At 35.7% G+C, this 16,204-nt stretch overlaps 3 protein-coding genes across 8 annotated transcripts; 1 reads left to right on the forward strand and 2 right to left on the reverse strand.

The window, feature by feature from the left end:
* Nucleotides 1–243: 243 nt before the first annotated feature.
* Nucleotides 244–6,931, reverse strand: LOC139111299 (very long chain fatty acid elongase 6). 3 transcript variants are annotated; one of them, XM_070671480.1, is made up of 3 exons: nt 6,702–6,931; nt 4,207–4,567; nt 244–2,315 (listed from the first exon to the last, which is right to left on the reverse strand). In XM_070671480.1, exons 2-3 carry the CDS (start codon nt 4,530–4,532, stop codon nt 1,763–1,765), a joined length of 879 nt encoding a protein of 292 aa, XP_070527581.1. In that variant the 5' UTR covers nt 4,533–4,567; nt 6,702–6,931; the 3' UTR covers nt 244–1,762. The 3 variants fall into 3 exon arrangements, with proteins under 3 accessions (XP_070527581.1, XP_070527582.1, XP_070527583.1); XM_070671481.1 differs by lacking the exon at nt 6,702–6,931 and adding an exon at nt 6,378–6,677; XM_070671482.1 differs by lacking the exon at nt 6,702–6,931 and adding an exon at nt 4,811–4,980.
* Nucleotides 6,932–7,064: 133 nt separating this feature from the next.
* On the forward strand, nt 7,065–9,017 carry LOC139111296 (uncharacterized). 2 transcript variants are annotated; one of them, XM_070671473.1, is made up of 3 exons: nt 7,065–7,358; nt 7,534–7,920; nt 8,014–9,017. In XM_070671473.1, the coding sequence occupies exons 1-3, from the start codon at nt 7,257–7,259 to the stop codon at nt 8,419–8,421; spliced, it is 897 nt and encodes a 298-aa protein (XP_070527574.1). In that variant the 5' UTR covers nt 7,065–7,256; the 3' UTR covers nt 8,422–9,017. The 2 variants fall into 2 exon arrangements, with proteins under 2 accessions (XP_070527574.1, XP_070527573.1); XM_070671472.1 differs by having other exon boundaries at nt 7,534–9,017.
* Sms (spermine synthase) lies at nt 8,645–16,187 on the reverse strand. Of its 3 annotated transcripts, XM_070671463.1 has the most exons (9): nt 15,616–15,738; nt 15,307–15,458; nt 14,892–15,178; nt 12,500–12,611; nt 11,853–11,975; nt 11,634–11,788; nt 11,467–11,556; nt 11,174–11,365; nt 8,645–10,984 (listed from the first exon to the last, which is right to left on the reverse strand). In XM_070671463.1, the coding sequence occupies exons 3-9, from the start codon at nt 15,171–15,173 to the stop codon at nt 10,838–10,840; spliced, it is 1,101 nt and encodes a 366-aa protein (XP_070527564.1). In that variant the 5' UTR covers nt 15,174–15,178; nt 15,307–15,458; nt 15,616–15,738; the 3' UTR covers nt 8,645–10,837. The 3 variants fall into 3 exon arrangements, with proteins under 3 accessions (XP_070527564.1, XP_070527562.1, XP_070527563.1); XM_070671461.1 differs by lacking the exon at nt 15,307–15,458 and having other exon boundaries at nt 15,616–16,187; XM_070671462.1 differs by lacking the exons at nt 12,500–12,611; nt 15,307–15,458 and adding an exon at nt 13,844–13,955 and having other exon boundaries at nt 15,616–16,187.
* Between the last annotated feature and the right edge of the window lie 17 nt (nt 16,188–16,204).

Here is a 16,204-nt window from a genome sequence, read left to right on the forward strand (position 1 = left end):
ACATCTCTTGCAATAAATAATAAACTTACGAATTTTAAATTAATGCCGCTTGCAATAACATATTTAAAACTGAATTCCTTTTTCATTTACAATTACAATTAAAGTTTTGACATAAAAAAATTAATGACCCAATTATCTCACTTACAAAACTCGTAGTTTAAAAGATTTAAGATAGGATAATGGAAATTAAGATTTAAAATCTGATACCATGTGGGATTTATAAGAAATTATTATTTACACATATAAGTGTTTAGTCTCATAAATTATTATTAAATAATACCCAATATATGTATATCCAATTGCAAAAGAGAAATAGATGGTAACTAAAAAAAAAATCATAACAATTGTGCAACAGCCGGTCGGGCCTAAGAAACACGCGCACACTTGCACACGTTTCTTCCATATGCGAAAGTAGCTCTATAATTTTCATTAATTACATATAAAAAATTGAAGAGGAGAATCGCTATGTGCTTTTTTTTCCCCCATCCCGAGCGAAACTCCTCCTTAGAATACCCTCCGCGCACAGGCGGACGCTAATTGGCTATGGATCCTTGATTAAAATCTATATCTCACGACCTAATGATCCTGAAAAAAATCTACCCTAGGATCGACAAACCCTAAGATCTTAAGCATCGCATGAAATATAAATCCTAGGTATTATAGACTCGAAAATGCATTAATTCATTGTTTCACGAATCCTATAAGTAGATCTTAGGATTTTACAAGAATCCTGAGAAATACATATCTTAAATATGCCTTAGAATCTATAGGCTCAAGGATTAAACACAGATTCTGTGCTCCACGAGTCTCGTCTTACGAGTCCTATCCTAGGATATAAGGATCCTGAGAAACATCGCACCCAAGATCTATAATTTTTTTCTTGTTTTTTTTTTAGGACGTACGGCTCCTAGAATCTAAAAAGTTTTAAGAAATATAATTCTTAGAATTGATTAACTTAAAATTCGACAATTCCTAGGATGATACAAAATCTTTTAATCGAACTCTATTAATCTAAATTCTTGTTAGATGTATTTACAAATCCTAAAAATTTAGAGCTGTCCCGTGTACTTTAGGCTGTATCTATACATATATTTATAACTTTACATTTCAACTTTACATTTCTAAAGAACATAACAATTTTATATCTTAGAATGTAGACTCCAATAAGTGGCAGTCTACGTGCCTACATGGGTCCTCACGTTTTCAAAGGCCGGAAATTAATATTTTTATTTCAAAAAGATTTTTTTACAAATAAATTACGATTAGATATTATTAATGAAATTAATATAAAACGTCAACGCAAAAAAAAAAAAAATAATGTTTCAAAAATATATATTTACGAAGTTACAGTATTATATCCATAGTTTAAAATATTATATATGTCAATTCAAAATGAATTAATGCTTTAAACGTATAATTATTTATCAAGATTATTTTATTTGATAAATAATTATACGTTTAAAGTGGAAAAAGAACATTAAATTAAAATTATTATAATGAATATAGTATTATAGTGTGTTTCTTTCAAGTTTAGCGATAGTATCCACTGAACACGTGAATCCTAGAAGCCGTTAAACCCTAATGATTCCTAACGTAAGTAGATCCTGGATGGTATGGCTACGTCGACCAGCGGCGTGAGAAAGAAACAAAAAAAAAAAAAAAAAAAAAAAAAACGGGGGGAGGAATAGAAGAAAATGGAGAAAGAGTTAGGGTAAGATAGAGAAAAGGGCACTTTAAGCACCCCAGTGTGCCGTGTAACGCTTTAGTTAGCTTTGAGCTTTTCGTTATAACCGATGTGATCAGATACGCTATTGGTAAAGTGCTTCTTGTTAGTTTTCTTTCCAGCCAGGTACGTCTTATGGAAGAATTGCGCGAATAGGACAAAGTAACTCAAATACATCGCGAAGCTAAATCGGATATTCATGCGAGTAATATTGCAGTCCACGTTGCCACTTTCCAAGTATTGATACGCAGATATGTTGATAAGGCAACCGATCACCATCTGGGCAAGCTGTAGCGTAGTGATCACCATTGAAATTGCTTTAGGTGGTCTGTACCGCATCGCTTTGAGTGCATAGTAGCTGTACATGATCGAGTGGACACAGTAGTTCATTACGACGTACCATCGCGCCGATGCGGTATATTCCGAGTAAGAGAACCAGGAATACAGTAAGACGGTAATATGGTGATACCAGTGCAGGAAGATCAGGGGCTGTTTGCGTAACACGATAAAGAGCGTATCACCAAGCTCGGGTAGTTTTGACAGCACGAACATCCACGTCCAGAAACCTGATACGCAATCTTGTTCGATAAAGCTGCAATAAAAGTAATAATAATAATTATTTTATTATATATATAACCTACTTTCACTGGTAATTTTTTTTTTTTTAGTTTAGATCATAAAATAATACTTGCATTAATCATTTAATATTAAATATTTACCGTTACAATTTTTAATTTCAAGAAACTAACGTTAAGCTCGTTATCTTTTTCTACAGGAAATTAATGCAAATTTATGGTAACTAAGCTAACTGATAAATACATACAAGTATATGTCTTTTGCATATATGTACAAGTTATAAGAAAGTACATCGTAAAAACAAATATTTAAAAAAATGAAAATAAATAACATGTTCTTCGACGCAGTGGAATTTAGATTGTGACGAAAAGTGTTGCTTACATCACATAAGTAATAAAATATAACAATTATATAACATACGAGTTATCTTTTTTATGGTGTCAACTCGTTTCCTAGTGAATTAAATTGTATTTTTTAATTAGAGTTTTTCTTATTTCTTTATCGATACAAATTAACAATCTTTTTCTTAAAATAAAACTTGTGAATTTTATTTGTTCAAATTTTCAATATTGGATTAATTTAATATACAGAAAATATTCCGTTTTATAATTTTCTTCTTGCATAGATATTCTAATTTGTAATTATCGTTACTATGTTTAGAACCGTATTCATTACATATACATATATGCAATCTATAAAAACTGAACTTTTAAAATATAAAAACTATAAACTAAAAAACTCTTCTAATTTTCATTTATAACTTTATAATGAAATTTTCTTGCTTCATGTTACATAAGTTTAATTAAATAACATGATATATATCTAATTATAAAATTTAATTTTAACAAGCAAAAACAATTGATGTTCAAATAGATTTAAAGTATAAATAAATGTTTAAAAAAATTAAATCAAATAAAACATGTTATCTCAATTAAAATTGTTAATTATTTCATATTTGCATTTTATAATTGTAAACCAAGCACATATGAATGCGTTGTATCGCTACACAAAGTGCTGCATAAATTAAATAAATTATTTATGTGTATAATTTTATATTAATGTAGTTCCAAAAGTTATCCAGATGTAAAATTAAAAAGTTATTTAATCGTAAAAAAAAAAAAAACGAACGTTAAAAGACATTGCAAGAAATCAATTTCGAAATACTGTTTTGTAAAAGTTATCGCAATGAGTGATTCTTTTGACACGTGTTAATAAACAGTTCACTGAAATTTTTATTAGGACTTTACGTCACAAATTCATTAACCTCAGGCAAAACATTACTACACAAAGCAATACTATTACTCACGTAAATAGTGCAAATGTTAAATATACCGCATTGCAAATGAGAAGAACGGGACTTTGTCCATGTGTTTTACAATTTCTTACGTTCATGAACATCGTATTAAACGTGTGTTATTTATACAGAATTAAATATGTTAATTTAGAAAGAGTATTATTAAATATTCAGTATAATATTAATATTGTAAACTAAAATTGATAAAATAAATTCGAAACAATTAAAATAAAAATTACTGTAACAAGAATTCTTTTTTTTTTTTTTTGCATCAATAAACGATATTAACTTGCTATTATAATATGGATTATTTTTGAATTATATAACTAGTGATATGAAGCGATTAGAAAAATCATAGAACGTAGCATGTGTCTCATTAGTTTTTTTTTTTGTGATAAAAAAAAATGTATTTTTAACTTAATTCTTCGTTTCTGCTGATTTTAATTAGCTTAACAAATACTTCGTCCATTTACTAGATAACGAACTTATTTCTCTGCAAAGAACTCGTCATTAAAATTAATTAAGTAAATATATTATTCGCAACTGTTTTACAATGAAATTGACAGCTTAAGAATGTAACTTTTAATTATTTATTCAAACGAAATTGACTGACCTTGGAATGCAAATGCTATGGTGAAGTCCGTGATGCCTTAGAACGTGTATTAGCTCAGGCGCTGTTCTGGTGAAGCCGATAATAGAGAAGGTTGCCAGCAGCGTATTCCAAAGACACAGTATTCCCCTGAGTTCGAATCTGGGCCTGCTGGCCATGTAGTGCTGTCCGCCGAATATCAAAATCATGTACAAACCGCAGTAGTAAAAGCCGTTCGTCCAGTTTTTCACCATCCATTGCTTGGTCTCGTGATGGCTGAACGTTTCCTCGAAATTGAAAATGTAGGAGTAATTTGGGAGCGTCACCTCCATATAATCCATCTTGTTCATCCTTGATGTTTAATTCGGTGAATCAAAAGAAAAACCTGCAACCGACAAGGCAAGGATAAGGAGTGGTCTTTCGAGTTATTCAGGATATAACATTGTGATGTAAAAGAACAAAAAAAAAGAAGAAAAAAATAATAACTCAAAAGGAAAAAAAAAAAACGGTATATACTGGTAAACACGTCCAGATATAGAAATCTTTCCTTGCATAAATTAAAAAAAATTGAGATTTATAAAGAAACTGAATAACCGAGGAATAATTAAGCGTGTGTAAATATTGATACTTTTAAATCCCGATATCGCGAGACAGGTTTCTCCCAGACAGCTCAATCAACTCTGGTCCACGTGGGGAGCGATTCCTTTTATTTAAGATCGTCCAAGTGACAATGTTAATCGCGTGATTATCGTTATCAACCACGTGCAATTTCGAGTTTGGATTGTGGACGATGCTCGCGGATCTCGCGGTCCCCCCGTCCGGCCAATGAAGCAGTCGCGAGATCGGCTTTGCGAAATCGTACGTTAAAGCGGTCTCACGTTACGCCTAATCTGCATCGCGATCTCGAGAAACTTGGACATTTGGATTTCGATACCGGACCCCAGGGATGACGGATCGGACTATGGCCGGTGTCACAGTCCGATTCGAGCTTGTGTGACTTTTCGAGTGGGAGATTAAGTTAATTAAGCATTATCTCGAGATTTCGGAGTATCGTACCATCCCATTGGCCGAGGAGCGATCTTACGATCCTGAGCACAAGATCGGGCCGTGAGTACCGGCTCGAACGCAGGGAGAGAAACGCGACAAAAGAGGCGAGATTGCCGAGAAACGCGCGGTCCACGCGATTGTCGCGCAGCCGCGCCGCGCACGCGTGAGACACGAGCGCGCCAATCCGAGTTCGACTCTCGATCTCATCATCTCACGCCGCGCTCACGCGATGCACACCGTCGGCACCGATCAATGCCCGAGGAGGCCGCCGGCTCCCGGGCCGGCGGTGATAATGCGACAACTCCTAGAAACGATACCCGGGCACGTGCCCCCTTCATACGTACGATCCTCGTTTTTTTAATCCTTTTCTCGCGACGCCGAGGAACATCGATAGCGACCGAAACGTCGAAGATCATTAGACTGCTTGTATCGCGCAAATTGTAGCGCTGAAATTATGCCGGAAATGCAATTGGTTACGTGTCACGCGAAAGAAAAACAATTTAAAAAAAAAAAAGACGAATTACGTCATTACCTCACTCGTCCTTCGGCTCCGAGTATATAGAAACGCAAATTGTCAATGTAACTAAAACGCGAAGCGAACGCGACACGACTATTTGTGAGTACAGGAAGATCAGCGTAACGGTTAATCAAGCGATTTTTTAGATAAAGACTGGAATCAAATTGCAGACTTGATCGCGTGAGATCGCGCACGAGAACGCGGTTTTCAATTTTTTTTTTTTATTTACTCTGCTACTTTACTTTTTTTTTTTTATGACGATGCTCAAGTTGCGACACGCGATCGCTCAAAATAATATTAAAGAAAAATGAGCGGTATCGTTTCGCTAGCTAATATTTAAAGAAAAGAAACGTCGGCATCGCGGAAATGACTCCGCTTCGCTTCGAAGCGTATCATTACGTCGGTGCGCTCGATGCATTACAAACCGCGTTATCGCAAGCGGACGTTAGAGCGTTAAACGGGCTTTTTATCCAGGTCGTACCGTCTGGAGTGCGCTTACTGAATGATCACCTCGTGTCCCGCGTTCCATGAGGTGTTCCCGAGACGCGTTTCATTCAACCGACACACGTAGGCGCGAGAGGCGCGCGCGCGAGCGCGCGTTACGCACACGTAGATAGAATGCGTTACATACCTAGACTGGCGGTACACCTTTCGCCAATTTTCACCGAGCCTAGAGAGTCTAGCGAGAAAGGAACCGCTGGAGGCGCAGTCCGGTATTCGGGACACGAGACCCGCGGAGAGTACGGTTAGCACGGGTCTGTCAAGGCTCGCGACGCCGAGCCGGCGTGTTCGACGTGGGCAAGGCCACTACCTACTCGGAACTACACCGGCTAGCCTGCTATCCTGCTCTCGGTCCGGTGGCACCGGCGCTTTCTGATCCGCGAGCGAAATCGATAGATAAACAAACGCGAGGCAGATAGCGGCTCTCGTCGGGCGACGTCGTCGCGTGACTCACAATCTCTTTCAGTGTATATCCCTCCGGATCGGCTCCCTCGTTCTTTCCGCCCTTTCCGGCTCGCCCGAGCCGTCCGTGTTCTCGTGTACGTGTGTGCGCCGCGCGTTGTGCGTGTGCGTGCCTAAGACGCGCCGACGTCGTCGTACCCGTGCTCGATCATGCCCAGCACACACCACGAAGACAAGCTGCGCTATGCCGCGCAAAACTGCACGCTCGCCGTCTTGTACCAGTAGTACCGTGCCGACTTTGCATTTGCACCGCACGCACTTTCCCATCCCCTTCTGCCGCTCGCGCTCCACGCCTCCACGCCTCCACGCCCGATTCCGCAAATTCACCGTATTCGATTCTCCTCGGCCATCTACACGCGGCCAACCTCCGCCGGTCGCGCAGGCAGCGGTATCTCTCGGCGGAATGCCGCCCCGTCACCTCAACTCGTCGGTAAAACCGCCACCTTCCTTACAACGGATTGCAATCAATCGCAATGGTCGCGGAGCGTCGGCTACTTGCTCGCTCTCGTGTCGTTCATGTTACCGTTGAATTCGCATCGACGCGAACATGACGGGCAAACAGTGTCTACCGGATGACAACGAGGACAATCAATCGCGGATAAAACTAATAGCGGACAAACGCAAGCTCTTGGAGGAAAAGTCAACTCAGGTACGCTATCTCGTTTCCTCTCCTTCGTGCGAATTTCTGCTCGCAACTCGCAGCGAATTTTTCTCGCGCCTTGTCTTCCGATATACACGTATATCTTGGGATAAATACCGTAGATTATTTTTGTACAATTATTTTTTACATTATTTGTATTAAAACATTTTTTTTTTAATCGCAGGTTGAGGCAGAAATTAGAAATTGTTTTCAAGACTTAGCTAAACTTTTGCAATCCAGAGAGAAGCAGCTATTACGTCAAGCAGAAGCTATCCACAGACAGCAGCTCTCGTTAATTGAAACTTCATTGGATTTCTTACCGTCGTCGGTAGCGATTCTGAATGATAGAGGCAAGCTGGAGGATCAAATACGTCAGTTCGGCAATATCGAAACATATGGATCCAACAGTATCACTGTGAAAGATGCAGAACCGTATAAAGTCGTAGATTATCAAGATGCCAACAAGGACCACGTTAGTTTCGACAAATCAATCACTAAGAAATCAGACCAAAAAGCCAAAGATCACCTGAGTCTTCCACGATACAAAGATTTTATATCCGACTATAGGACCGTACGTATTTCAAGCTTGCCCACTACATTCCTCACCGATAATCAACTGCGTGACTCACGGAACATAAAGGCCAATGCATTTAAAATTTTCAAGGGTGCCCTATCTATATCAGGATGCTCGCCGCTTTTGATTATAAAGCGTAAACTTGGTTTAACGCACGTATCTTTGGACGGACTGCACGCATTCGACAAAGCGTATTCACGAGACATACAATCTTTCGGAATGTCTTGCAAGGCTATGGAATCCTGCGAGTCAAATACGTCGACGGACGAAACGGCCGAAAGTAATTCGCAGCTCGATAAAAAAATCGTTAATCAGATAATTGCAGATAATTACGATTCGATCAGGCATTCAAAGGAACGTGAGAAAAGCTTTGAGCATCCGATACAAGTTCAGCAGTGGCTGCAGCAAATACTTGCCGAGACTGAAATAGAGCCTGCGATTCACGAAATCGGGCAGTTTTCAGAGATATCCAAAGCAAAGCTCTGTAATGAGCTGTAATCTCATTCGCCGATTGAATTAGATATCCTTGTATTGTGTTTCAATTGGGGCCAAAGTTTCCAAAACTATGGAAAGCAAACTGAAAAGGCTGATCTACTTTAGAATCACACGCCCGATATTTTTAATTTATACCTCTTATAAAATAAACTGAGGAAACATTCCTATATTGTAGAAGAACGTAAGAAAGGATACCAAATTCGAATGACAAAGAGAGAAGGAGAAGAAGAGAGAGTAAAAGATTTATTGCGTACATGGTAAAACTTTAGTACCTCTGCTACAGATGTTTAATGTAGTTAATCCCCTTGTTTGTACAACGAATAATACTTCTCATCGTTCTTGAGAGATGTTAAACTAATTGGTTAGTGCCCTTTCGAAAAATGTGCTTTCCAAAAATCTGAATTACAATTAATGAAACTGTTTTTATTCTACTAAAAATATCGCGTATTTATTTTATCGTGTATAAGTTTTTAGTTTATATAGAATGTGCTACGTCTGTTGGTCGAATCTTTGACAACAAATACTAAATGCATTATCTTATTGTAACAGTTTCTTCAAGTGATAACTTTTTTATAAATAAAAGTCGTAATTATATGATACTGTTCACAATTAAATTAATTTATCGTATAATAATTCCAACTTTTTCTCCTCACTTACGTATCTAAATTGTGCGTATGCATATAATTGTAGATTTTGCAGCCGATTAATTCATGCTCGGTAATTTTAAAGATATGATTAAAATTCCATCAATATTAGCATTAAACAGAAACAATCTACGATTACTTGTTTTACATTTTACCACCGCTTAATGGTGATAAACAGATATTATCGTATTGAAAAATGTGCTTTGAAATATCATTTAATACTGTGAGAAAATAATATTTCTAATAAATTATTTTTTGTAAAACTGCACTAAGAGTCAGAATTCGTAGATTCAATAATTAGAAACGTCCGTAATTATTTTAATCAATTCACACTTGTATGCTCACACACGAGTTCTTATCACTTTTATTTATTTTTTAACCCTAAACTGTATAAATAAAAATAAACCTTTAAAATGATTTTTTAACACTAAGTCAGCAAAGAAAATTTACCATAATTCTACACAATTATTTAATTTTATAAGCTATTAAAAGATTATTTCAGATAAAATTTCAATCTCTATTATTTATTACCGTATGCATACCAATATACGAGATAATTATTACGCAAATTTTATTAAAATTACAAATTTATTATAAACATCAAAGTATTTTATACTGTTTAGGGTTAATAAGTGCATGTATATTTATTCACATTTTATCAGTTGTCCAAATTAGAGAAAATGCTAGTTAGAAAAATAATTTATCCCGATATAATTTTATCGTTCTTACATCGAGCCTTTATAAAATACAGCATATATACTTGTATATATGCGATATATAATATATCAACATATATGTCTCAATATACAAGTTATCGCGGATAAGCAAACTAGCCGCGATTAAACTACTAAAAAGACGAAGAAAAAACAAAAAAGTAACAACGTGCATCGATCATTCCTGTTACATTTTTCGCTTTAACAAGAAATTTTTAAAACTCAACTGTACACATAAGGCAATTATTAATTTAAAATATCTAATAATTATACAGATTAATAAAAAGATTAACAATAAAACTTGATGCCTGTATTGTTAGCAATTGATTTATAAAGAAATAAATTTTATAGTAAATAATTTTGCTGTACCTTAGAAAAAATCAATTTAAGCGTTTAAAATTTGTCTTTAGTTTTGACACGTATTATTTGCGACTTTAAGGCAGCGATGGAAGAAATTAAATATACAGGTGTCTTTGATCAACGTATGAAGTTTTTTCATCCGAGACATTCTGTATATTTTAAAATAATATTAAAATTATATTTTTAATACTAATATATATGTAAATTCTTTTTGCTTTTAAACCAAAGTTTAGGCAAAAATTGAGATACAATATTCTTAAAAAGTCGCTTATTTATTGAAACAAATATACTTCAACAAAAGATAATCCAAATTAAGTCTAATTTGAACTTTGTATCTTCTAAAGAGGATAAAAGAAGTAAATGATATTGACGTAAAATATTTTATCTGTTATACATTATAAAAAGATATATATTTTTTCCTCTTTTTTTTTCTTTCTTATCACCTAATATTGTTTGAGTTTATCTTCCAACGCTGTCATTACGCTGACATAAAAAAAAATCTCTCGAGAAAAAACAATTCATGATTAATATGTTACGAAATGAATTAATTAATAATAGTTTGATTCGTCTCACTGAGGAACTAATTTCATTAACTAATAAGGCTAGAGCTAGGAAGTAGAGCTTGGGTCATAAGACAGGCAGACTGTGAGGAGGCCGATTTCTTATGATCCTCCAGGTTCTGCCCGAATAATCTTTGCTCCATCATTTCAGTGAAACTTGATAAAAGATCCAATCTTCGAAAAATGATGGAACAAAAGCACGATCCTTTGTAAACGTGACCGGCACGCACAATTGAGATAAAACTTCTTCATACATTTTTAAGGATTCTGGACAAGACGCACCATTTCCCTATATGCAAGAAAAATTATATTAAACACCGATAAAATAATAAATTTATAATACTATTTTTACATTAAGATTTATATTAAGGTTTAATTTTATACTGTAATTTTATTAGTAAAATACGAGTGTCTGAAAACTGGTCGTTTTCAGTTGAAGGCTATATCACTTGAATGCAATTTAAATAATGATACTCACATGCGTCATATATTTTCCAGTAGACTTCAACACCTTCATAGAAGAGTTGAGAATTAGTCTAATAAAATCCCAAGCATCACCATGTGGCGTTGTACTAATAGGAATGTCGGTCAGATCTCCAAAAACGTAATCGAATTGTCGTCCTTCTTCGATCATATGAGCTAACGCTTTCACACAATCGCCAACAATAATCTACAAAAATGATTATTTCGGATTTACGAAAATATGATTTTAGATTTGAAAATATTCGATTCTTAGGACGTAAAGTTTTAACAATTTTAAATAATATTTACTTCATAATTATCACCCTTTCTTTTGTCTAGGCAATCGCCACATATGCTCCGCATATGCTGGCTACAGGCTTTCATAACAATGTCATCAATCTGCAAAAAAAAAAAAAAATGTAATTTAAATAAAAATAGTATAATATTCATTTACATATAAAAATCGGTTTACATACTTCCAGCATTGTGACAAATTTTGGTTTTTCCTTCAATAACTCCCATAATAGGCCGCCATCGCCACCACCAAGTATTACTATCTCCTTGCCAGCGTAATTTTCTTTGCCTCGCTGCATCAACGTTTCCGTATATATAAGATCTGCCTCGGACATGTCTACGGAAGAATTTCTAGTAAGTTGTAAATAACAAGCCAAGCTAAGTAGAATAATACAACTTACTTTGCAGCTCGTCGAGCACCAGCAAATTGCCTAACGATTTGGAATGCACAATTTGTACTTTCTGATACGGCGATCTAGCTTCGAACACGAGCTTGTCGATGTCATATTCCAGCAGTCGCTCGTCTTGAATAAGGACAACGTTTAATAGCAATGCTTATTGCCATTTTAATTACGATATTAATTTAAAAACATGCTTTCTATACATAAGAAAAAACATCGCAAAGAATAAAAAAAAAAAACAAGGTTTCGCAAGACAAAGCTGATAACACGCATGGGAACGTCAGCATCATAACCAGATGAAAGAATGATGTGAGGTAGTAGTAAAAAGATTAACTATTAATACTGGGCGCTTTCTCATGCAAGGACAGAACAATGTCCTCGAAATTAACGCGAAGAGAAGTCCGAAATTGAACCAACTCGAGCGCAAGTCTTTGTGCATTATTAATGATTTTAGAACCGTCTCCGGTAATGCGCTTTTCGAAAGGACAAGACTGAGACGTGAGAAACATTTATAATCCTAATATTTACGAGCCGATGTACAATATTAATTTTCCAATCGGATCGAGCTCCTTAAGTACAAGCAGTTCCATTGTAAGAGCGGCCGCGCGTTAGCTGGTCCGTAAACATAATTATAAATAAAAACTCACCGGCGGTAGGAAAGTATCTCTCAAAGGGTCCACCGCGTTTAATTGGAGTAAGCGTATGCGACCGTGTAGCGGTTGCTGCTGTCTGCAACGCTGCTTCCAATTCTTTGGCAAACTACCATAATCGGCCATCATCACCATCATCACCATCGCCACAGTTATCATCACCATTATTGTCATCGGCATCATCATGATTAGCGTCATCGCCATTACCATTATCATTATGATCATCACCATCATTATCATCATTATTCATCATTATTCATCATCATCATCAAGCCGAACCAATGAGAATTGAACAGAACAAAGACACTATCTTGTAAAACGGAATCGCTACACTCCTTGTTGTTAAGGAAGCTAAAAAAAGGTGTTAAGATCTGGCAAGCCATGATATATGGCAGGGCTTATTTTGTCCAACAAAATGGTACGTAACAAGCGAAAAAATAGAAATAAAAAAATATAAAAAAAAAAAAGAAATAACAAATCACGATAAAGATAGCTGTGTCTGTGTATGATCGTATTATCGAATTATCATAGCCGTACGACTAAAAGTGTCGATTAAAAAATGTAAAACTCTAAGAATCTAATGGTTCTCGGATTGATGGACTTCTTAAACATAATGCATTAAAAGAAGAGAAAGGAAAAGAGCGAGAGATAGAGAGAGCAAAGTAAGTTAATATAAAAATGATATTTTAAACTTTATAATTATGTTATACGTATAATTACGCACATTTTAACTTGACAATATGTATCTGGCAAACTTTCAATTTCATCATTGTCGTGTGGTTTTACTGTACGAATATATCTTAACAAAATTTTAATTCACAAGACATAAGAGAGAAAGAAAAATATAATAAGTCTTTAACGATAACAACTTGTAACATAACTCGCAATTTTTATATCAGATTCTTTGGGTTATCCGTCGATAATTAATTCAGATAAGGCTTATTGCATTTCGGCAATGAAATGTCTCGAGTGAATTGCAGCAGTCGCTTTTTGAAAGAACAAAACTTTTATTCGTACGACCGGAGAAAAGGCAAGAGAACAATTATACAAGTAAATACGTATTTAAATATCATGTATCAATGAATGAATAAAAACTTTTTTTTTTATGAGCGAATCGAGTGCTGGGCAGAGAAATTTGAGCTAAACGTAACAGTGCTAGGAATAAAAATTAAATTAGCATTCCTGGCAAGCGGCCTATCCTAAAATCTAATTAGTAACAAGTACATAGCGATATTATAATTCTCTATGCCAAATATTTCACGAAATAAATCTACAAATATGTAATTGTGTTAGGAAAAAGTAACGAGGAACAAAATCTAATTGAGGGAAAACATTTTCTACCTGATAGCGTCAGATAGAGGTCATATATGGTTCCTCGTCTAACTGGCGGTAAACGCTTGCTGCGCTGGCTGTTCAAAGCCATGGCAACATCAGCTTCCAAGTATCGCCACTGCTACAACGTTCTGTCAGTTATGTCATATTTCCTCTACTTCCGTATAAAAAATATATATGTACATATATGTTCCCTACAGAGTGTTAAAACAAATGGCTCGGGACTGCTGGAACATAGTTAATACTCAGAAAGCGAGTAAGGAATACTTGATCAGCAAAACTGAAAGGTATAATTTCTAGTGGCGTCGTCTTTCTAGAGAGCAATTATCTTATCGCGTTTGAATATGATAAGATAATTTTTTTATTTTTTTTAAATTTTTTTTTTAGTATAAGTTGCTCAGTATAGTTCACTATATAAATTCCCAGTTATATTCACTTATATACGATCTGAAATTTTTTTTTCGTAAATTTAATGCAAATATTTGTTATATGTAACACTGGCTTTAAGATTAACAATATATCGTTTATTTAATTAAATTTTAGATAATTGTAATTTATATTTATGTGTAAAAATATCTAAAATATAAATTTAATAAGATTCTTTTTTTTTTCTATTTATTAAGATAAAAACAGAGATAATAAACAACAAAAATATACTAATTAATTAAATGATTTTTATTAGCCTGATCTCTTGGAATATTTTCAAGTTCTCGTGAATTTCGAGAAAAGCTAGAGATTAATTTAATTTTGTACTCAGTTTGTGAGCTCGATTATGTTCCTTCATCCTTAAACCCATTTTTTCAACAGCCTGCATTTTATTACTCGGTAATTTGCTTCAATAAATGTCGTCGCATAAAAAGTGACGTGCTAATCGTAATTAAGTTTGTCCGATATTTTAAATTGTCGCAAATTCTCCGAAAGAACTCGTGTTTGCAACTTTTTCTTTCTCTCTGAGAGTCGACAATGCTTTAAAAACACCGTGACTAGTACTTGTCGACAAACGTTTTCGTGGTTACATGCCTAGCGAATTCTTTATTAGATATTTGACTATACATACCTCGAAAGTTAAAAGTGCCTCTTGGTCATCCTGCTTGTAATACTCGATGTTTAACGTGATCAGACCCTCCATATATCCTCTGACAGTGATTAGACTGCCCCTGGGTCCGGTGTATAAAACGAGCAAACTGCCATCGATGTTAGACTCTGTCAGGGGCTTGAGACCGGTGAAATGTTCCGCCAGCACGTTTGCGATCGCCGATTTCAAGCCCGATCGTTTTTCCATATCGGCAATCATGCTACTAGACACCGTAAAGTCTAGAAGTACGGTATGGGCCACCATTGCTTCTGCAAAGTACGAATACATATGTAGCACTTAACGTCAATTCAACGAGAGAGGGGAGGAAAGAGAAAGAAGGAGACAGAAACTAATTAAAGATTTTGTCACGCGGGCAGATAAATTGTCAACAAATTACTGGAAATTTCGACGTGCGAGCACTTTGATTCTTCCTGTTCGTTAGTCAGGTGGTTTGCGAGTCCACTCGCGAGCGTGTACAGCGGCTATTGTTGTTAATTACCGACGCTGATACGGCTGATGGCATAAAATGTGCTTAATGTCGTCAGCGCGCTTCGGGAAAACACATTACATAATTAATCTTTCGGAAAATAGACGCGTAGCCAACGATCGCGGCAGTGCGGTATGAGAACTGACACCGCGTGGGCATCGACAATCAGTGGATGATTCATTAAACGCCGATCATTAGCTTGTTTATATTATTACTCACGTAATTGTCGATAACGTTTACTGCTCAGTCCTCCGATCGTAGTGCTCGTACACCAATGTGTTGCTCCCAGACGTGCAGGAATGACGCATGCACACACTTGCACAAGCCGCACGAGAATTATGCGCAGGTTATCGGGTGCGCACAATAGAAATTGCATTTGGTGGGTATGCCGTACGTGTCTCTTCCGTTCGATTGTCATGGCGCAAATCGCGATAAATCGCACCGCTGCGATATCTCGAGGAATAAATCTTGTTACATATACATATATTTCTCATGATTTAGACGTACGTGCATACATATTTTGATACATTATTTTAAATTTACTACATCACAATGATATAATATCGAGCGTAGATTTAATTAATGGTACGATACAACTCTTATCGTATTGCGTGTATGTGTGTGTATACGTATATGTAAATTTTTAATGCAACAAAAATTTTACAGTCCGGCAGAACTCTATAACTCTGTGAAGCTCATGCAGATTGGTAAGTCACATGGTTTCTTCCAGTATATAATAAATATTATATAATACACTGATACGATCTCGCTCGTTTTTAGCTGACAATTTGAAATTTGAGACTAAAGT

Source organism: Cardiocondyla obscurior, linkage group LG23, assembly GCF_019399895.1.
Source record: "Cardiocondyla obscurior isolate alpha-2009 linkage group LG23, Cobs3.1, whole genome shotgun sequence".
Classification (NCBI taxonomy): domain Eukaryota; kingdom Metazoa; phylum Arthropoda; class Insecta; order Hymenoptera; family Formicidae; genus Cardiocondyla; species Cardiocondyla obscurior.

What these genes read in the sequence shown, in the direction of transcription:
- LOC139111299 (XM_070671480.1), bottom strand. Translation starts at nt 4,532, where the DNA reads ATGAACAAGATGGATTATATGGAGGTGACGCTCCCAAATTACTCCTAC. An exon ending in CATAGCATTTGCATTCCAAG is followed by an intron (nt 2,316 to 4,206) that starts GTCAGTCAATTT and finishes CTTTTATTGCAG; the next exon opens with CTTTATCGAACAAGATTGCG.
- Sms (XM_070671461.1), bottom strand. Translation starts at nt 15,814, where the DNA reads ATGACAATCGAACGGAAGAGACACGTACGGCATACCCACCAAATGCAA. An exon ending in GAGATACTTTCCTACCGCCG is followed by an intron (nt 11,976 to 12,499) that starts GTGAGTTTTTAT and finishes TCCTTATTCAAG; the next exon opens with ACGAGCGACTGCTGGAATAT. An exon ending in CTGGAAAATATATGACGCAT is followed by an intron (nt 10,985 to 11,173) that starts GTGAGTATCATT and finishes TCTTGCATATAG; the next exon opens with GGAAATGGTGCGTCTTGTCC.
- LOC139111296 (XM_070671472.1), top strand. Translation starts at nt 7,257, where the DNA reads ATGACGGGCAAACAGTGTCTACCGGATGACAACGAGGACAATCAATCG. An exon ending in TGGAGGAAAAGTCAACTCAG is followed by an intron (nt 7,359 to 7,533) that starts GTACGCTATCTC and finishes TTTTAATCGCAG; the next exon opens with GTTGAGGCAGAAATTAGAAA.